General features: G+C 39.5%; 1 protein-coding gene across 1 annotated transcript in view; it reads right to left on the bottom strand.

Annotated features, from left to right (window-relative positions):
- LOC124500937 (ankyrin repeat domain-containing protein 26-like) overlaps positions 1-23,491 on the bottom strand; it is a 149,707-nt gene that overhangs the window by 67,392 nt on the left and 58,824 nt on the right. The window contains 4 exon segments of the mRNA XM_047064798.1: positions 11,535-11,561; positions 15,926-16,092; positions 22,193-22,254; positions 22,565-22,694. Of these exon segments, the coding sequence (XP_046920754.1) occupies positions 11,535-11,561; positions 15,926-16,092; positions 22,193-22,254; positions 22,565-22,694 (386 nt within the window).

The following is a 23,491-nucleotide window of genomic DNA, read 5'->3' as shown; positions in this document are numbered from 1 at the left end:
GTTTCTCAGCAGAAACCTTACATTCCAGGAGGCAGTGGGATTACATATTCAAAGTGCTAAGAGAAAAAAGACAACCAATCAAGAATACTTTACTCAGCAAAATTATCCTTCAGAAGTCAAATTGAATAAATACATTTGATACACCGCATTAACAGGATAAAAAAATCATATCATCATCCCAGCATGTGAAGAAAAAGCATTTGACAAAATTCAACATCTTTTCAGGGTAAAAACTCTCAACAAAGTGGATACTGAATTATCACACCTGGACATAATGAAGCCCAAGATGATAAGCCCATAGCCAACATCATATGCAGTGGTAAAAAACTGAAAGCTTTTACTCTAAGTTCAAGAACAAGGCAAAGTTGCCCACTTGACCACACTCCTATTCAACTGGATAGAGGAAGTCCTAGCCAAAGCAGTCAGGCAAGAAAAGGAAATAAAAGGCATCCGCATCAGAAAAGAAGAAATAAAACTGTCTTTGTTTGCAGATGACATATTCTTATATATAGAAAATCCTGAAGATACCACCAAAAAGCTGTTCCAAGGATGAAGGATACAAAATCAACATTAAGATGCAGGGGTGCCTGGGTGGCTCAGTCAGTTAAGCTTCTGACTTCGGCTAAGTTCATGATCTTGTGGTTTGTGGTTCAAGCGCCCTATTGGGCTCTGTGCTGACAGTTCAGAGCCTGGAGCCTGCTTTGGATTCTCTCTCTCTCTCTGTCTCTCTCTCTCTACCCCTCCTCTGTTCACACTCTGTCTCTTTAGCCTCTACTACAAAGCTGTGATCATCAAGACAGTATGGTGTTGGCACAAAAACAGACACACAGACCAATGGAATAGAATAGAAACCCCAGAGGTGAACCCACAAATGTATGGCCAACTAACCATTGACAAAGCAGGAAAGAGTATCCCATGGGAAAAAGAAGACAGTCTCTTTCTTCTGGGAGAACTGGACAGCAACATGCAGAAGAATGAAACTAGACGACTTCTCTTACACCATACATACAAATAAACTCAAAATGGATGAAGGACCGGAATGTGAGACAGAAAACCATCAAAACCCTAGAGGAGAAAACAGGAAAAAAACCTCTTTGACCTCCGCTGCAGCAATTTCTTACTTGACACATCTCCAAAGGCAAGGGAATGGAAAGCAAAAATGAACTATTGGGACCTCGTCAAGATTAAAAGCTTCTGCACTGCAAAGGAATCAATCAACAAAACCGAAAGGCAATAAAGAGAATGGGAGAAGATATTTGCAAATGACATATCGGATAAAGGAAGGGCTAATATCCAGAACCTGTAAAGAACTCACTAAACTCCACACCCACAAAACAAATAATCCAGGGAAGAAATGGGCAGAAGACATGAATAGACACTTTTCCAAAGAAGACATCCAGATGGACAACAGACACATGGAAAGATGCTCAACGTCACTCCTCATCAGGGAAATACAAATCAAAACCACACTGAGATACCACCTCACGCTGGTCAGAGTGGCTAAAATGAACAAATCAGGAGACTACAGATGCTGGCGAGGATGTGGAGAAACAGGAACCCTCTTGCACTGTTGGTGGGAATGCAAACTGATGCAGCCACTCTGGAAAACAGCGTGGAGCTTCCTCAGCTAATTAAAAATAGAACAACCCTATGACCCAGCAATAGCACTGCTGGGAATTTACCCAAGGGATACATGAGTGCTGATGCATAGGGGCGCATGTACCCCAATGTATACAGTAGCACTTTCAACAATCGCCAAATTATGGAAAGAGCCTAAATGTCCATCACCTGACGAATGGAGAAAGAAGATGTGGTTTATATATACAGTGGGATAATACTTGGCAATGAGAAAGAGCGAAATCTGGCCATTTGCAACAACGTGGATGGAACTGGAGGGTATTATGCAAAGTGAAATAAGTCAGGCAGAGAAAGACAGATACCATATGATTTCACTTATATGTGGATCCTGAGAAACTTGACAGGAGACCATGGGTGGGGGGGACGGGGGAAAAAAAGTTACAGAGAGGGAGGGAGGCAAACAATTAGAGACTCGTAAACACTGAGAATAAACTAAGGGTTGATAGGAGGTGGGGGAGAGGGGAAAGTGGGTGATAGGCATTGAGAAGGGCACCTGTTGGGATGAGCACTGGGTGTTGTATGGAACCGATTTGACAATAGATTATATTTAGTAAAAAAAAAAAATTACAAAATCAGCATCAAGAGATCAGTTGCATTTCCAAATAATAACAATGAAATAGCTGAAAAAGAAATAGAAGGAAAAAAAATCCCCTTCCTCAAAGCATCAAAAAGAACAAAATACTTTGGAATAAATTTAATCAAGGATTTCTGAAAGATAGGTACAGTAAAAACTACAAGACATTGGTAAAAGAAACAGCAGAGACACAAACAAATGGGAAGATACCCCGTTGTTTATGGATTCGAAAAATTAGCATCATTAAATATCCACATTACCTGAAACCACCCACAGAGTCAATGCAATCCTTGTCAAAATTCCAATGACCTTTTTCACAGAAATAGGAAAAGCATTCCTCAAATGTGTAAGGAACAAGAAAGACCCCAAATAGCCAAAGCAATCCTAAGAAAGAAGAACAAAGCTGGAAGCATCACACTTGCTGGTGTCACACTATTACAAAGTTATGGTAATAAAAACCATATGAAGTTGTGCAAAAACAAACACAAAGATGAATGAAACAGAATCAAGAACCCAGAAATAAACCCATGCATAAGGTCAACTAAAAACCCATGCATAAAGTCTCTTTGTTAAGAGACCCAAGAATACTCAAAAGAGAAAAGGTAATCTCTTCAATACACGATGGTGAGAAAACTGGATATTAACATGCAAAAGAATAAAACTGTGCCTCTACCTTACACCGCTCACAAAAGTCAACCCAAACGCAAATAAAGACTTCTATATAAAATCTTAAATCATAGGTTGGAAGGGAAGATGGCGGCGTAGGAGGACGCTGGGCTCACCGCGCGTCCTGCTGATCACTTAGATTCCACCTACACCTGCCTAAATAACCCAGAAAACCGCCAGAGGATTAGCAGAACGGAGTCACCAGACCCAAGCGCAGACGAGAGGCCCATGGAAGAGGGTAGGAAGGGCGGCGAGGCGGTGCGCGCTCCACGGACTGGCGGGAGGGAGCCGGGGCGGAGGGGCGGCTCGCCGGCCAAGCAGAGCCCCCGAGTCCGGCTTGCAAAAGCGGAGGGGCCTGACGGACTGTGTTCCGGCAGCAAGCGCGACTTAGCGTCTGGGAGGTCATAAGTTAACAGCTCTGCTCCGAAAGCGGGAAGGCTGGAGGACAAAGGGAGGGAGAGCTGCGGAGCCCCCGGATGACAGAGCTCAGTTTGGTGGGGAACAAAGGCGCTCGCCAGCGCCATCTCCCCCGCCCATCCCCCAGCCAAAATCCCAAAGGGAACCGGTTCCGGCCAGGGAAATTGCTAGCTCCGAGCAAACACCCAGCTCTGAGCAAACACCCAACTCTGTGCTTCTGTGGAGCCAAACCTCCGGCAGCGGATCTGACTCCCTCCGGCTGCCACAGGGCCCCTCCTGAAGTGGATCACCTAAGGAGAAGCGAGCTAAGCCTGCCCCCCCTGCCGCCGTGCACCTTGCCTACCCACCCCAGCTAATACGCCAGATCCCCAGCATCACAAGCCTGGCAGTGTGCAAGTAGCCCAGACGGGCCACGCCACCCCACAGTGAATCCCGCCCCTAGGAGAGGGGAAGAGAAGGCACACACCAGTCTGACTGTGGCCCCAGCGGTGGGCTGGGGGCAGACATCAGGACTGACTGCGGCCCCGCCCACCAACTCCAGTTATACACCACAGCACAGGGGAAGTGCCCTGCAGGTCCTCACCACACCAGGGACTATCCAAAATGACCAAGCGGAAGAATTCCCCTCAGAAGAATCTCCAGGAAATAACAACAGTGAATGAACTGATCAAAAAGGATTCAAATAATATAACAGAAAGTGAATTTAGAATAATAGTCCTAAAATTAATCTCTGGGCTGGAAAACAGTATACAGGACAGCAGAGAATCTCTTGCTACAGAGATCAAGGGACTAAGGAACAGTCACGAGGAGCTGAAAAACGCTTTAAATGAAATGCAAAACAAAATGCAAACCACCACGGCTCGGATGGAAGAGGCAGAGGAGAGAATAGGTGAACTAGAAGATAAAGTTATGGAAAAAGAGGAAGCTGAGAAAAATAGAGATAAAAAAATCCAGGAGTATGAGGGGAAAATTAGAGAACTAAGTGATACACTAAAAAGAAATAATATACGCATAATTGGTATCCCAGAGGAGGAAGAGAGAGGGAAAGGTGCTGAAGGGGTACTTGAAGAAATAATAGCTGAGAACTTCCCTGAACTGGGGAAGGAAAAAGGCATTGAAATCCAAGAGGCACAGAGAACTCCCTTCAGACGTAACTTGAATCGATCTTCTGCACGACATATCATAGTGAAACTGGCAAAATACAAGGATAAAGAGAAAATTCTGAAAGCAGCAAGGGGTAAACGAACCCTCACATATAAAGGGAGACCTATAAGACTCGTGACTGATCTCTCTTTTGAAACTTGGCAGGCCAGAAAGAATTGGCACGAGATTTTCAGGGTGCTAGACAGAAAAAATATGCAGCCGAGAATCCTTTATCCAGCAAGTCTGTCATTTAGAATAGAAGGAGAGATAAAGGTCTTCCCAAACAAACAAAAACTGAAGGAATTTGTCACCACTAAACCAGCCCTACAAGAGATCCTAAGGGGGACCCTGTGAGACAAAGTACCAGAGACATCACTACAAGCATAAAACATACAGACATCACAATGACTCTAAACCCGTATCTTTCTATAATAACACTGAATGTAAATGGATTAAATGCGCCAACCAAAAGACACAGGGTATCAGAATGGATAAAAAAACAAGACCCATCTATTTGCTGTCTACAAGAGACTCATTTTAGACCTGAGGACACCTTTAGATTCAGAGTGAGGGGATGGAGAACTATTTATCATGCTACTGGAAGCCAAAAGAAAGCTGGAGTAGCCATACTTATATCAGACAAACTAGACTTTAAATTAAAGGCTGTAACAAGAGAGGAAGAAGGACATTATATAATAGTTACAGGGTCTATCCATCAGGAAGAGCTCACAATTATAAATGTCTATGCGCCGAATACCGGAGCCCCCAAATATATAAAACAATTACTCATAAACAGAAGCAACCTTATTGATAAGAATGTGGTAATTGCTGGGGACTTTAACACCCCACTTACAGAAATGGATAGATCATCTAGACACACGGTCAATAAAGAAACAAGGGCCCTGAATGAGACATTGGATCAGATGGACTTGACAGATATATTTAGAACTCTGCATCCCAAAGCAACAGAATATACTTTCTTCTCGAGTGCACATGGAACATTCTCCAAGATAGATCATATACTGGGTCACAAAACAGCCCTTCATAAGTTTACAAGAATTGAAATTATACCATGCATACTTTCAGACCACAATGCTATGAAGCTTGAAATCAACCACAGGAAAAAGTCTGGAAAACCTCCAAAAGCATGGAGGTTAAAGAACACCCTACTAACGAATGAGTGGGTCAACCAGGCAATTAGAGAAGAAATCAAAAAATATATGGAAACAAACGAAAATGAAAATACAACAATCCAAACGCTTTGGGACGCAGGGAAGGCAGTGCTGAGAGGAAAATACATTGCAATCCAGGCCTATCTCAAGAAACAAGAAAAATCCCAAATACAAAATCTAACAGCACACCTAAAGGAAATAGAAGCAGAACAGCAAAGGCAGCCTAAACCCAGCAGAAGAAGAGAAATAATAAAGATCAGAGCAGAAATAAACAATATAGAATCTAAAAAAACTGTAGAGCAGATCAACGAAACCAAGAGTTGGTTTTTTGAAAAAATAAACAAAATTGACAAACCGCTAGCCAGGCTTCTCAAAAAGAAAAGGGAGATGACCCAAAGAGATAAAATCATGAATGAAAATGGAATGATTACAACCAATCCCTCAGAGATACAAACAATTATCAGGGAATACTATGAAAAATTATATGCCAACAAATTGGACAACCTGGAAGAAATGGACAAATTCCTGAACACCCACACGCTTCCAAAACTCAATCAGGAGGAAATAGAAAGCTTGAACAGACCCATAACCAGTGAAGAAATTGAATCGGTTATCAAAAATCTCCCAACAAATAAGAGTCCAGGACCAGATGGCTTCCCAGGGGAGTTCTACCAGACGTTTAAAGCAGAGATAATACCTATCCTTCTCAAGCTATTCCAAGAAATAGAAAGGGAAGGAAAACTTCCAGACTCATTCTATGAAGCCAGTATTACTTTGATTCCTAAACCAGACAGAGACCCAGTAAAAAAAGAGAACTACAGGCCAATATCCCTGATGAATATGGATGCAAAAATTCTCAATAAGATACTAGCAAATCGAATTCAACAGCATATAAAAAGAATTATTCACCATGATCAAGTGGGATTCATTCCTGGGATGCAGGGCTGGTTCAACATTCTCAAATCAATCAACGTGATACATCACATTAACAAAAAAAAAAAGAGAAGAACCATATGATCCTGTCAATCGATGCAGAAAAGGCCTTTGACAAAATCCAGCACCATTTCTTAATAAAAACCCTTGAGAAAGTCGGGATAGAAGGAACATACTTAAAGATCATAAAAGCCATTTATGAAAAGCCCACAGCTAACATCATCCTCAACGGGGAAAAACTGAGAGCTTTTTCCCTGAGATCAGGAACACGACAGGGATGCCCACTCTCACCGCTGTTGTTTAACATCGTGCTGGAAGTTCTAGCATCAGCAATCAGACAACAAAAGGAAATCAAAGGCATCAAAATTGGCAAAGATGAAGTCAAGCTTTCGCTTTTTGCAGATGACATGATATTATACATGGAAAATCCGATCGACTCCACCAAAAGTCTGCTAGAACTGATACATGAATTCAGCAAAGTTGCAGGATACAAAATCAATGTACAGAAATCAGTTGCATTCTTATACACTAACAACGAAGCAACAGAAAGACAAATAAAGAAACTGATCCCATTCACAATTGCACCAAGAAGCATAAAATACCTAGGAATAAATCTAACCAAAGATGTAAAGGATCTGTATGCTGAAAACTATAGAAAGCTTATGAAGGTAATTGAAGAAGATTTAAAGAAATGGAAAGACATTCCCTGCTCATGGATTGGAAAAATAAATATTGTCAAAATGTCAATACTACCCAAAGCTATCTACACATTCAATGCAATCCCAATCAAAATTGCACCAGCATTCTTCTCGAAACTAGAACAAGCAATCCTAAAATTCATATGGAACCACAAAAGGCCCCGAATAGCCAAAGGAATTTTGAAGAAGACCAAAGCAGGAGGCATCACAATCCCAGACTTTAGCCTCTACTACAAAGCTGTCATCATCAAGACAGCATGGTATTGGCACAAAAACAGACACACAGACCAATGGAATAGAATAGAAACCCCAGAACTAGACCCACAAACGTATGGCCAACTCATCTGTGACAAAGCAGGAAAGAACATCCAATGGAAAAAAGACAGCCTCTTTAACAAATGGTGCTGGGAGAACTGGACAGCAACATGCAGAAGGTTGAAACTAGACCACTTTCTCACACCATTTACAAAAATAAACTCAAAATGGATAAAGGACCTAAATGTGAGACAGGAAACCATCAAAACCTTAGAGGAGAAAGCAGGAAAAGACCTCTCTGACCTCAGCCGTAGCAATCTCTTACTCGACACATCCCCAAAGACAAGGGAATTAAAAGCAAAAGTGAATTACTGGGACCTTAGGAAGATCAAAAGCTTCTGCACAGCAAAGGAAACAACCAACAAAACTAAAAGGCAACCAACGGAATGGGAAAAGATATTTGCAAATGACATATGGGACAAAGGGCTAGTATCTAAAATCTATAAAGAGCTCACCAAACTCCACACCCGAAAAACAAATAACCCAGTGAAGAAATGGGCAGAAAACATGAATAGACACTTCTCTAAAGAAGACATCCAGATGGCCAACAGGCACATGAAAAGATGTTCAGCGTCGCTCCTTATCAGGGAAATACAAATCAAAACCACACTCAGGTATCACCTCACGCCAGTCAGAGTGGCCAAAATGAACAAATCAGGAGACTATAGATGCTGGAGAGGATGTGGAGAAACGGGAACCCTCTTGCACTGTTGGTGGGAATGCAAATTGGTGCAGCCGCTCTGGAAAGCAGTGTGGAGGTTCCTCAGAAAATTAAAAATAGACCTACCCTATGACCCAGCAATAGCACTGCTAGGAATTTATCCAAGGGATATAGGAGTACTGATGCATAGGGGCACTTGTACCCCAATGTTCATAGCAGCACTCTCAACAATAGCCAAATTATGGAAAGAGCCTAAATGTCCATCAACTGATGAATGGATAAAGAAATTGTGGTTTATATACACAATGGAATACTATGTGGCAATGAGAAAAAATGAAATATGGCCTTTTGTAGCAACGTGGATGGAACTGGAGAGTGTTATGCTAAGTGAAATAAGCCATACAGAGAAAGACAGATACCATATGGTTTCACTCTTATGTGGATCCTGAGAAACTTAACAGGAACCCATGGGGGAGGGGAAGGAAAAAAAAAAAAAGAGGTTAGAGTGGGAGAGAGCCAAAGCATAAGAGAGTGTTAAAAACTGAGAACAAACTGAGGGTTGATGGGGGGTGGGAGGGAGGGGAGGGTGGGTGATGGGTATTGAGGAGGGCACCTTTTGGGATGAGCACTGGGTGTTGTATGGAAACCAATATGTCAATAAATTTCATATATATAAAAAATAAAAAAATTAAAAAAAAAGAAGTAGACAAATAAAAAAAAATAATAAAATCTTAAATCATAAAACTCCTAAAAGAAAACAGAGGATAAAATCTCCTTGACATAGATCTTACAAATGATTTAGGATAGGACATCCAAAGTACAAGCAATAAAAGCAAAAACAACCAATGCAATCAGCAATGTTTCTGCACAGCAAAAGAAACAAGCAACATGATGGAAAGGCAACTTATGGAAAGGATGAAAACATTTGCAAGCTACAAATATGAAAAACGTCAATATCTAAAATGTGTGAGGAATTCGTACAATTCAACAGCTAAAAACAAATATAATTAAAAACTGGGCAAGGCACCTTAAAAGACGTCTCTCCTCAAAACATATTCAAAAAAATTTTTTTTCAACCTTTATTTTTTTTTGGGACAGAGAGAGACAGAGCATGAACAGGGGAGGGGCAGAGAGAGAGGGAGACACAGAATCGGAAACAGGCTCCAGGCTCTGAGCCATCAGCCCAGAGCCCGACGCAGGGCTCGAACTCACGGACCGCGACATCGTGACCTGGCTGAAGTAGGACGCTTAACCGACTGCGCCACCCAGGCGCCCCTCCTCAAAACATATTCAAATAGCCAAGGGTACACAAGAAGGTGCTCGATATCACTATTCATCAGGGAAATGCAAATCAAAACTGCAGTATATAGATATCACTTTGACCTATTAAAATGGCTATTGTCAAAAAGACAAGAGATATCGTTGGCAAGGACGTACAGGAAAGGAATTCCTTGTACTCCTGTAGGACTGTAAATTGGGACAGCCACTAAGTAAAACAGTATGGTGGCTCCTCAACAAACTAAAAATAGAACCTCCATATGAGCCAATAATCCCATTTCTGGGTATATGTCTTAAAGACATGACATCCTTACCTTGGAGAGATATCTGCAGCCCTATGTTTATTGCAGCATTATTTACAATAGTCAAGAAACATGGGGCGCCTGGGTGGCTCAGTCGGTTAAGTGGCCGACTTCGGCCCAGGTCATGATCTCGCGGTCCGTGAGTTCAAGCCCCGCGTCGGGTTCTGTGCTGACAGCTCAGAGCCTGGAGCCTGTTTCAGATTCTGTGTCTCCCTCTCTCTGACCCTCCCCCGTTCATGCTTTGTCTCTCTCTGTCTCAAAAATAAATAAACGCTAAAAAAAAAATTTAAAAAAATAGTCAAGAAACAACCTAAGAATCCATCACTGGATCCATGGATTAAAAATATGGTATACAGTTACAATGGAATATTTTCAGCCACAAACAAGAAGGAAATCCTGCCAGTTGTGACAACATGAGTGAAACTCGAGGGCTTTATCCTTAGTGAAAAGAAGTCAGACACAGGAAGACAAACACTGTATGATCTGACTTATATGTGGAATTAAAAAAAAAAATTGCACGAAAAACAGAACAGACTGGTGGTTGCCAGGGTTAGGAGGCTGTGAGAAATGGGTAGATATTGGTCAAAGGGTACAAACTACCTGTTACAAGATTAATTAATTCTGGGTATTTAATGTGCAGGATGGTGATTACAGTGAACAATACTGTATCATATCATTTGAAAGTTGCTACAAGACTAGATCATCACAAACAAGAAATGATATTTATGTGAGATGATGGAACTATTGACACTATTGTGGTAATCATTTGACAATATAAAAGTGTATCAAATTAATACAGGTACACCTTACAGTTACACAGATGTATGTTACTTATATCTCATACATCTGGAAAAACTTAAAAAATTCAAAAGTACTCATATGTTATTATCTATCTCTCAGAAATAACAATCATCTGATTAGTTATGCTTTTGTTTAAAAAAAATGGTTTGCGGCGCCTGGATGGCTCAGTACGTTAAGTGTATGACTTTGGCTCTGTTGTGATCTAAGGGTTTGTGGCTTCGAGCCCCACATCGGGCTGTGTGCTGACATCCCAGAGTCTGGAGCCTGCTTCGGAATCTTTGTCTCCCCCTCTCTCTGCCCCTCCCCAACTCTCACTTTGTCTCTCTCCAAATGAATAAACATTTTAAAAAATTTAAAAAAATGATTTGGTAACTTTTGCATACTTTTCGCCTAATATCTAATCCTGATAGAAAAAAAATGGGGGATTCACCAAAAAGAAAATTATAATTCTGTTTTCATGGACTAAATGCATGCAACAGAATATTATTACCATACAGCTACATACATTTCCAAAAATAATGAAATTACCCGCAGATTTTTTTAGGACTTAAACATGAGCCCCAAAGAGCACCAAAAACAAAAACAAAACTAACAATTGTGGTTTTTTTCAAAAAACTGTTATACAGATAACTTTTTTCGTGGAAATAACATCCAAGAAAAGAAGAATCTTTGTGAAAGCAATTATCAAACAATTCCTCTCGACCCAAACTTCAAAAATGAATCTGTAATTATAGAATTTGAAATAGCTTTCATTTTGAACCCAGTCAATAGAAGCAACTTTGAAGTAGAAAACATCTGGGGAAAGCCACCTCAAACTTAGAAAAACAAAACAAAACAAAACAAAACAAAAAGAAACCCTAACACGTAGCCATGGTAACAAGAAGCCACCAGAATCAGTTTTAAATGTGTTAATCAATGCCAACCAGCCCTACTCACCAACCAATCCATTTCAGCTCCTTCCTTCTGAAAGACAGCGAATAAAGGACAAAAATGACTCCAATACACATGCTTCAGCGTGCCAACCAATCCACAACAGTCTCACCCAAATAAGCATGGTGCTTTAGATGAAAAACCATTTAATTTTCTGAAAGTCCCCTAATTCTCAAACTCCACTCTTCCCCAAACCCTGTATAAGAATAGCAGACTGCTCTGTTAAAAAAGACTATACCTAACCAGCATAGCTCGCTCTTATTTGTAAGTGATCAATTCCAACTTCATCTTTTTATTTCAGATATTGAGGGCTCATAATCTTTGGCAAGAATTTTTAAAGTCCTATAATAATTTGCCACCATATTTTAGTTTCCTTAATAATTATAAAGGAAGATTGCTATTCCTTTGATACATTTCACCATAATGAAAACTAACATAAATACAACTAAAAGAACAAGTAGGAAGTAAACACAATATTGGGCCCCCCAAAATCCAAAAACTGTACATAACTGACAGGTTTAGTTGTCAGAATGAACCCACGCCAAGGTTTGTCAAGGTGGGGGCTAGTATTATGTTAAAAACTATACACACAAGTTAAACTCCGTTCACTCAATAAACATTATTGAATAAGTACTATATAGACTAGAACATTTTCTAGGCACTGAGGACATGGCAATGAACAGATAACAATCCTACTCATGAGTGAAGTAAACATACAATAACAATAAGCTACACAGGCAAAATATACAGTATTAGAGGAGAAAAACTAAAGCAGAGAAATCACATTTTGATGTGTTATAGGGAAAAGGGTAGTTGAAGTACTAGTCAGGATGGCCAAGAAAGGCCTTGCTAAGAAAGTGACTTTTAAGCAAAAACCTGAAAGGAGAAACAAACAAAAAAGGAAAAAGCAAGCCATGAGGTATCTGAGGGAAAGCATTCCAGATAGAGTCAACAGCAAGCACAGAAGTATGTCCGAAGTACTTAAAGAGTAGTGAGAAATCAGTATGGCTGGACAGAATGAAAGGGGTAGAAAAGAGTTCAAATCAGAGAGAGAGAAGGAGACACCTGATCATACACAGGCCTTGTCGGCATTAGGAAGAGTTTTGGCATGTACTCTGAGCGAAATGGGAGGCAATTAGGCTTTGAGCAGAGGAAGGACACAATCCGACTTATGTTTTACTAGATCCAATGTGTTTAGAATTAACGGAAACAGAGGAAAAACAAAAGAAGAAACAAACAAACAAGAAGACCATTTAGTTACCTATTACACCAATATAAACAACAGATGATAGTCTATTGGTCATGGAAGATGTGTTTGGATTCTCGATATATTTGAAGGAAGACATGACAAGATTTGCTGACAGATGAGATGTGATGTGTATGAAAAAGAAAAAGAAAAGAGAAAGAAAAAGTGAAAGAAAAAAGAAAAAAAAAAGACAGGAGTCAAAGATGACACCAAGTTTTTTAGCAGAGCAACACATAGAACTGTTATTAACTCAATTAGGAAAGACATGCAAGGCAAATATTAAGAAAGAATATCAGGAGCTCAATTTGGGACATGTTAAGTTTGCAATAGCTATCCAGAAAGAGATATCAAGTGGGCAGTTTGATATGCGGGCCTGGAATTATGGAGAGAGATCCGGGCTGGAGATGTAAACTTGAGGATCATTAGAATATACAAGATAGTAAAAGTCAAGAGAAGGAAAATCAAAGGCAAATTCCTGGAAGACATCAATGGGTTAAAAGGTGGGGGACGAGAAGAAACAAGCAAATCAGGCTGAGGTGTACAGACTAGAAAGGCAGCGGGAAAATCAGGTGAGTGAGTGATAGCCTACAAGCAACATGGAGACAGAATTTTGGAGGAGAGAGTTTTCCATTGGGTCAAATATCGCTGAAAGGTTAAGTAAAATCAGATGTATGAAATTGTTTAGATTTATTAAAGTGAAAATCGGTGGTAACCTTGAAAAAACAATTCTGGAGGAGTGAGAGGGAAAATTGCTACAATGAATTCAAGAGTGGATGGGAGGGAGGGAAATCAGGATCAGAGAGTGAAGAAGGCTGTTGACAGATTTCATAGCTAAGTGGAATGGTCATGGTTGATCTAATTTTCTATTATTGCTGTAGTTTTCAATTGTTACATACTGATTAGGTAGTATTTTTGTAATATTTGGAAGTCTTAAAAATTGCATATATGTAACACTAGGTTTTGTTTTTGTTTTTGTTTTTTTTGTTTTTTGTTTTTTTTTTTTTTGCTTTTTTAAAATGCCAGACCAACGTACAAAATAACTCACAAAATTATACACTGAGAAGACTCCTTAAATTTTTTCTAGATATATATAAGCTGATTACCATTTTTCTCATGCTTAGAAAGACCACAGAAAAACGAAGTTCCAAGGGCAGTATTTCGTGCTTGATAAAAATTATTAAACTCTAAGGGCACCTGGGTGGCCCAGTCCACAAAGCATCCAACTCTTGATTTCAGCTCAGGACATGATCTCTAGGTTCTCTAGCTTCGAGCTCTGCACTGACAGCATGGAGCCTCCTTGGGATTCTCTCTCTCCCTCTCTCTTTGCTCCTCCCCCACTCATGTGTGCATGCTCTCTCTCTCTCTCTCTCTCTCTCTCTCTCTCTCTCTCTCAAAATAAACATTTTTAAAACGTCACCCAACTCTAGGATATTTTATACTGTCCAAAGTAATGAGTCATATTAAAATTTTATACACAGAAGTAAAAGGAGTTGGGAATGCAGAAAATAGTCCTACTTTGTAAACTGAATTGTCACAAATTGTACAACATGAAGGCACTGTTGAAAAATTTGGTGTGGTTCATGTTGAAATATAGTCTCTAAAAAGGCAGGATAATGGCATGCAAGCAAGGTACCTTTATAAAAATGATTCATTGCATTACCAGCATCTTGGTTTATAGCACAGAGGCCATGAAATGTTTATATAGAATATGAGACATGTTGCCACGTGAATCCTCTTGGCAATAATCAGATTAAGTTGAGGGTCCAACATTGGAGCACTCATGCACTGGGGAACAAAACCAAAAATCGAATAACTAGCAATTTTCTTGGTAGACTGCCAGTGTAGCAGGGAACTTCCGTTGCAATTCAGGAGATATTCAAATATTCTAACAAAATGTGCATAAGACATGACGTCAAACCAAACCAAATGCTTTAAATATACTTTGTTAAACCATCAGTACACATAGACCTAAATTCATTTTTTAAAATGGTCACATGCCCCATTACTTTATAGAAGTGAAACTTTAGTTCCTTATTAATGAATGGATATTTAGCCTATCTCTGGGGCCCCTAGGTGGCTCAGTCTGGTGAACATCTGACTGTTGATGTTGGCTCAGGTCATGATCTTGTGGTCGTGAGATCGAGCCCTGTGTTGGCCTCTGCACTGTTAACGTGGAGTCTGCTTGGGATTCTCTCTCTCTCCCTCTCTGTCTCTGCTCCCCCTCAATGCTTGGGCTCCCGAGTGTGCACATTCTCTGTCTGTCTCTCAAAATAAGTCAATAAACATTTAGACTATCTCCTTCACATATATCCTTCACATATACATGTGACTATATCCTTCACATATACAATATCCTTCACATATACATGTAATATATATATATATATATATATATATATATATATATATATATATATATGTAACCTTAATATATCTGTCCTATTTTGTATATGTAATAATATATAATAAATGCCCTTATAGTGTGTGTGTGTGTGTGTGTGTGTGTGTGTGTTTGCACGTGCAGGCGCATGCGCTTGCTTATAGAAGTCATGTATTTCAGAATGACCCAGTCCTGGCAATGAAACCATTGGAATAAAGAGATGACCTACCTGAAATATTTTTCTCACGTTATATTATTTATTTCTGACAGTGACAGAGACAGAGCACAAGCAGGGGAGGGGCAGAGAAAGAGGGAGACACAGAATCTGAAGCAGGCTCCAGGCTCTGAGCTGTTAGCACAGAGCCTGACACAAGGCTCAAGCTCGTGAAGTGCAAGATCATGACCTGAGCCGAAGTTGGATGCTTACCCAACTGTGCCACCCAGGTGCCCCGACATATTTGAAATTTTGAAATACACTGCTAAATCACCTTTCAGAAGGGAGTTACCAATTTCATCCAACCACAGTGTCTAAGAATGTCATTTTCCTCACATTTCCTAACTTTGGTTATTTTATTTAATAAAATATTTATCACTATGACTGCAAAAAATGGTATCACATTGGTATTTACATTTTTCTCATTAGCACGTAGGATGAAATATCTCCACGAAAAATACGAAATTTGTTCATCATGAAGATTAGCTCAAACTAGAAAAGATTGTTGCATAGGAAAATAACAATTACCTACTATTTAAATATTGCTATAGGCTTACCTATCAGAATCTTTATTTTCTGTAATAGGCAATTGATGGTTATCAGTTTTTCCATTCTGTCTTTGTGCAATTAATCCAGCAGCCGCAGCATCATGTATGTTTTCTGATACTTCCATGTCACTTCCTCTGTGCTTCTTTTTTTCTTCAACCTTTAATGGAACTTGATACTAAAGGTAATTGTTACTTTAGTCAATAAAAAGAAGTTTTTTTCATTAACTTTATCAGTTGACACTTAGTTTGTCATAAATTCAATGGAGGAAAATATTTTGTGTTTACTTTATCATTACAAGTAATAGTAATTTTTATAAACTCTCCTTCATTTCTGTTGGAATTTAAAAAAGCAGAAGTTACCAAAATTTCTAAAAGGGCTTTCTTTTTAATTTTTTTTCAATGTTTTATTTATTTTTGGGACAGAGAGAGACAGAGCATGAACGGGGGAGGGGCAGAGAGAGAGGGAGACACAGAATCGGAAACAGGCTCCAGGCTCTGAGCCATCAGCCCAGAGCCCGACGCGGGGCTCGAACCCATGGACCGCGAGATCGTGACCTGGCTGAAGTCGGACGCTTAACCGACTGCGCCACCCAGGCGCCCCTAAAAGGGCTTTCTTAATTTTGTACTTATTCGTATCCACACTTTGCTACTGAGAATTCCCCACCCACCCCACCCCATCTGACCAAGAGATACAAAGAAATGAAAAGACAAGAGACAAAATGTGTCCTTTTCTTTCCTTACCACCTGGGATTTACACAACAGCCAGATTTAAAACATGGGACATGGAGGTGCTCCTGTAACAAAACCAGGAAGCTTTCCTCTTTCTGCACGGAGCTATTCTTTCCCTGACTGCCTTTTACAATTCTTTTTCTTTTGGATCCTAAGGTTCTCAAAAAAAGTGACAGTGTCCCCTAAAATTTATGAACCAAAGTTTGCCACAACACAAAAGGAACAAAGTGAAACAGACGTTAGGGTGGAATTCTGGGAAATTAGTAATGCTCTCTGAATCTCACATTCAATAACCATAAAACTTTATAGGGAGAGGGTATAAAATTAATGATCACCTTTAATCCCATTTACTACTGATAATGCGAGTAAAACTCAAAAAGGTTAAATGATTTGTCCCAAGTTCCTAAAGTGGCATTCCCTAGCATTTTATGGCACCAAAAGAGACGATACAATTCTTGAATGCTGAATCAGAGAAATGACCACAAATTCATTAAATTAGTCAGATGCATGAAAAGTGTGACTTTCGCACAGTAAATTAATAACTTGATTTGGGACGAGGAGATTAGCTACTTATTCTTTTAAAGGAGGGTATCTCTAGATTTTGTCTATTTCTAAAGTCCACACATCTCAAAGCTCAGTTTTCTCCCTTGGAGTTAAATACTGAAGGTTTGCTGAAGGTTTATGCTACCTACATGGTAAAAATCACACAGGCCAAGAGGTATCATACTTTATTGAACATAAAGTGAAGGTTTGACTCAACAGAAACATTTGAGAATGAGATTAAAAAATGTGAAAAAAGGGGTGATCATACAAATAGCTGTTATTAAGCCTATCTCAAAGGGGTCATGTTGAAATACTAAGTTCCAAGATTGTGAATAAAGCAGACAAGACTGCCTATTTTTGTGGGGAATCAGCTTAGGAATTCCCTGAGCCTGAACTGATGGGTTAACCAGGCATAGAAAATTACAAAGCCATAGGATGCTCACACCCAAGTTTGGGTAAACAATATTAGGTATCTAGGTATAGAGAGGGCGGGGCAAAGGCTCCAAGACCAAGGTGTGAGAGGTAAACAAGATTAGATATTCAGGAGGACACACTCCCCAATTTAGTACTATGGCAGAAAGCTGTTTTCACAGGAAGGAAGGACCAAGTGAGGTAAACAGGTAAATAGGGCTATAGGCTGTAGGCTGCAGGGTGAAGATGCCCAGAGGGGAGCTAATTAGCAAAAGAAAGGTGCCTTGTGGATCCTGAGGTAGCATCTGTCTTCTCCCCTAGACTAGCTAAGATAAACAGAGAAGCTGCCTCAGGTCAGCTGTTAACAACCATCTGCCAGGCGCCAGGATTTTGTTTTATATTGACCCTAACCCCTAACACCCTATATCTTGAAACCCCCTTTCCCTCATGCCCATGGGTTCATGTTCACAGATTGATTGTCTCTTTGTGCACGTCCATCACCATGTTTGGAAGCCTTCTGATCCTATTAAAAACAGAGCAAGGACCCTTAATCCGGGCTCTTGTGTTCTCCGGGACATTAGCTGTCTCTCCCATTGTAATCCTGCATCCCGCTGCTGTCTTGCTAGACAAGCAAGAACCCTAGACCCAGAGTCTACAGACACATACTGAAGCAATAAGTAGATTGCTTTAGCTGGGAACATGTGTTTATATTCCTTCTCTTAGTTATTGCTTCTTTCTCATTTTATTGTTTATGGAAATGCAATTTATATGTAAGCCAATATATTAAAAAAAACAACCTGGAGATTATTATGGTTTTTAAGCAGTTTCTTTATGGTTATTCTGGTTCATGAGGTCACATGGTACTTATATAGCTAAGTTAGTTTCCCAGTTCATATACTACTTGGAAGACTGACACTGAAACTTTAAGGAAAACAAATCACAAGAATGTTTCCCTGAACTCCTTTTTGTTAGATAGCAGAAATAATCTATTTCCAGACACAATTACTTATTTAGACAATTCCATTGTATGCACACTCTTGTTCTTTTGAGTGGAGAATCCGAATAGATCAGATAATTGCTAAAGAGAAAAAACAAGAGTAACAGCAAGGCAGACCTCCTTCACTTTTGGAGGTTGAACTTTCTCTCTTTCCAAAGACAGGAACTCTATTTGTGACATGCCTATCTCATTCTTAAACCTTTGCATATCTTGATGTAATTCTTCACTTAGATGTACCTCAGATGCTGGAAAACTGGATGCTGAAGAAGAACTCACAATTTGTAATTCAGAATCAATACTTTTATAGTTACGAGTACTGTCATTATCTGCATATAATGGCTTCTGGAAAAAAGTCTTGTATTGGTTTTGTTTTCTCGTGTTTGTGACAGCAGAAATATCATGCTTTTTTGTTTGAACCATGTGTTTCATCACATCGCAGCAGGCAAGCCACAAATCAAAAAAGCTCTATGAGACTGTTAAAAACTGAGAACAAACTGAGGGTTGATGGGGGGTGGGAGGGAGGGGCGGGTGGGTGATGGGTATTGAGGAGGGCACCTTTTGGGATGAGCACTGGGTGTTGTATGGAAACCAATTTGTCAATAAACTTCATATATATAAAAAAAAAGCTCTATGAATCACTAGACTGAGGTCTAATTTACAATCGGTGGTCTTGCTCGCTTTGGCAGCACATATACAATCGGTGGTATTTTGGTCCATATTTTTTGCCATTTGCATGTCAAACTCTCTTGGCCTTCTTTCACTTTAAATGTAACTAGTGGGTTCTTTGCTTTTTTATTTTCTATATCATTTTAAAAATCCTCATTGTTGTTAAAAAGATGCCCAATGTCTGGTTTGTTCTCATTTTCATAATCTGATTTACTTTCTTTTTTTAATTTGAAATTTATTGTCAAATTGGTTTCCATACAACACCCAGTGTTCATCCCAACAGGTGCCCTCCTCAATGCCCATCACCCAGCATCCCCTCCCTCCCATCCCCCATAAATCCTCAATTTATTCTCAGTTTGTAAGAGTCTCTTATGGTTTGGCTCTCTCCCTCTCAAAGGTTTTTTTTTTTTTTTCATTTCGCCTCCCCCGTGGTCTTCTGTTAAGTTTCTCAGGATCCACAAAAGAGTGAAAACATATGGTATCTGTCTTTCTCTCTATTACTTATTTCACTTAGCATCACACTCTCCTGTTCCATCCACGTTGCTACAAAAGGCCATATTTCATTCTTTCTCATGGCCAAGTAGCATTCCATTGTGTATATAAAGTACAATTTCTTTATCCATTCATCGGGTGATGGACATTTAGACTCTTTCCATAAATTTGGCGATTGTTGAAAGTGCTGCTATAAACATTGGGGTACAAGTGCCCCTACGCATCAACACTCCTGTGTCCCTTGGGTAAATTCCTAGCAGTTCTATTGCTGGGTCATAGGGTAGGTCTATTTTTCATTTTTTGAGGAACCTCCACACTGTTTTCCAGAGTGGCTGCACCAGTTTGCATTCCCACCAAGAGTGCAAGAGGGTTCTTGTTTCTCCACATCCTCCCCAGCATCCATAGTCTCCTGGTTTGGTCATGTAGCCACTCTTGACTGGTGTGAGGTGGTATCTCAGTGTGGTTTTGATTTATATGTCCCGGGTGATTTGCTTTCATTTAAAGAAAGCTTAGAAGATGACTGGCAAGCATATTCTGGGGACCCAGGTATGAATGAGAGAGAATGACATTTTCAAGACTAGGCTCTTTTTGTTCAGGGAATGCCTGAAATACTACCGAGACAGACACTCCAAATGCATCTTCTTCCTCACAGTCAAGCACAGTATTTGTCCAATTCGAAGGTATTTCCTTTCAGTTGGTTCCTCCTTAGAGTGAACCTGTGGTGGTTCTTCTTCAAGATGAGTAGGAATGCTGTATTGTTAACAAATTTCAGCAAACTTCAGCTTTCACTCACTGGTGATGAGTTTTAAGCTATTTTTCCAGTCCAATTTGCCTTATTTGATCCACATTTCCTCAAAGTTTTGCATACAAGCATGTCTTAAATATAGAGATATATCATGCTCCCTATCACATTGCTTAATCATTGCTGGTCCTTGAGTCATTTTTTGCAGTTGCAAAAATGGGTGGTTAATTTCCTTGTTTTGATTTTCACATGTCTTTTCTGCCAGGATACATGTTTATAAAAACACCTTGTCCTTAAGTAATCAAGTACGGACAAAGAAAAATGAGAAAATAATTACAATTGTACTGTTAACTTTCTTCATCTATGTTTAGCTGTTCCCAAGTCACTGGATTGTAACTTCCTGTAAGAAGTGAAAACTAACTTGCCTTAGCCTAAGACAGAAGAAAAATATGAACTCATAAACTTAAGCTTGTCAGTTTTTGGAACTAAACAATTCATTAGATGTTAAATTGACCAAAAAATAAGTTAGATGATTTCTAATGTTATAAACCTTAAAAACTATTTAGCTTACCATCCCTTATAATGAGCACTAAAGTGCATTTGAGTACTTTTTAAGGATTAATAACTAGAGAATTAGAAATCTTTAAATTATTAGCAGCCAAATCAATTAATATCAAAGAGAAAAACATATGCTTGCAGTGTGAATCGGCTTAGGATTCTCTCTCTCACCCTGCCCTCACCTACCCACGTACTCTGTACTCACTCTCTCTCTCAAAAGAAAGAATTAATAGAAAAAGAAACCATAAGGAACAGAAAATACATTTACAGAATGGTACTCTATTTATTGAAAAATATCTGTGTGTAAGTGGACTCCCACAGTACAAACCCACCTGGTTCAAGGGTCAACTGTATACCTATATGATGTCTCCCCTAAGAGATTACCAGAACTTAACATAGTGCCAAGTTAGAAAATCAAAAACCCATTCCTAATTTCCCATTCTTTTCTGGACCCTATGACCATTTTATTGGCATTCAGACATATTCACATTTAAAACAAATATTCTTGGGGGGCCTGGGTGACTTAGTCGATTAAGCGCCCAACTTTGGCTCAGCTCATGTTCTCACAGTTCATGAGTTCAAATCCTGCATTGGGCTCCTTGCTCTCAGTGCAGAGCCTGCTTCGTATCTTCTGTCCCCCCACCCCACTCTCAACAATAAACAAACATTCACCAAAGTATCCTCAATATTTAGTAAGTCACTAAAAGCCACTGTGATCATTTTGTCTTCTGTTTCTATAGCACCCTTTACAGGTTACAAAACGTTGCCACATTTGTTCATTACGCATAACCAAGAGGTGGGTATTGGTGCCATTTTTAGGAACGAGGTCATTGACCTAGAGGCAAGTTTTTCCAAGATCCCACAGCTAGGAAGTGACGGAACCAAGATGCTAGCATGTCTTTGATTTGAAATACAGCGCTTGTAGCATTATGCAGCAGCTGCCTGGGCCTGAGAGATCAGGACTTTTTTACCTCCTTCCCTAGTTGTCACCTTAGAATAGGTCATCATTACTTTACTTATATTACTACAAGTATGACTGCGATGTTATTTTAATCATTCAAAAGGCAAAGTCAACGCATCTCTTGGATGTTTTAACATCACTCCATGCCTATACTTAAAAATAAGAAGAAGACAGTACCTCAGGAAGAGAAGGTGATTCTACATCTCCCTCTTCTCCTAATTTTAATGCCGACGTGATATCTACAGAATAGGGTCACAGATAAATTAATGAAAACATGTGTTACTATGAATTTTAAACACATACACAAGTCTATCTCCATTCATGAATATTTCAATAAAATAAAAGTCATAGCAGAAAAGATGTTCAGGGGGTTCACGATTTTCCGGAAGTAAAAGGGGGTAGTACTTGGGATACTTCTAAAGAAAGATAGCAACAGAAAAATATCTTCATGAGAAAAGGATAATATATTTGGATCTACATACATCCAGATTTTTTTTCACACTAGCATTTAATCATAGGAAAACAACTCACAGAGATTCACTAGCTTACCACTTCTGTAATTTTTATGCACTCCACCAGCAGAAGTCAAACTGTCATTAACTGCTTGCTCTGGTGTCACATTTTCAATAATACCAACACCATCTGCCTTTGCTTCCATTGCTGACTTTGAAGTTCCTTCCTAGAAAAACAGCACAAAACAAAAACCCAACTTCAGAAAAATATCACATTGGTTCATTTGGTCACGCACTCACCCACTCAAAAAGACAAGCACATACTGTATCTGTCAAGTCATAGCCACGATCTGGGGAAGAGCTGGAAATATAAATAAAAGACAGAGTCTGTTCTACATGCTAGTAGCAGTAGAGATGCATGAAAACAGGTAAGGACAGAAAAATAACATCCACTAGTTCTGCAAGGGAAGTGAATAACGTACAGTGAATGCACAAAGGAGAAAACACTTACATTTGGGAAGCTCAGCAAACGCTGGGAAGATAGGGCTGTATCTTAAAAGACAGACAGTGCACAGGGAGGGTGTGAAGGGCATTCTATAATGGCAAAAGAATCAAGTATGAAATAATATAGTAAGTGACAACACCTATGCAATATGGCAAAACTGGAACAGAGCTCTTGGGAATGGGATAGATAGAGAGATATTACTAGAACATCAGGACGAAACCAAAAAAAAAAAAAAAAAAAGAAAAAAGAGCAGTGTTATGCTAGCACGTGAATTTCCACCTTCAGGTAATGGGGATCCATTGAATAAGCAGAGGAGTGACATCGTCACAAGTATATTTTAGAAAGGTCACTCTGGCAGCAATGTAGGACGAACGTAAAGGAAGCAAAACCAGAAGAGTACTGCAAAATTATAGTTGAGCGAGTGAATTACAGGAATGACATATGAAAAATGGTAAGCAGGTACAAAATATCGAATGTGGTGAGTGAGTGGATGCGGTGATTTCAGGGAAGTTCGGAGTC

This window comes from Lynx rufus, unplaced genomic scaffold (genome assembly GCF_022079265.1).
Source record: "Lynx rufus isolate CCGP_SWC_20201006 ecotype Redwood Valley unplaced genomic scaffold, mLynRuf1.p SCAF_65, whole genome shotgun sequence".
NCBI classification, from domain to species: Eukaryota; Metazoa; Chordata; class Mammalia; order Carnivora; family Felidae; genus Lynx; species Lynx rufus.
Note: the sequence above shows the minus strand (reverse complement) of the source record. Positions and strands in the feature narration are given on the sequence as shown.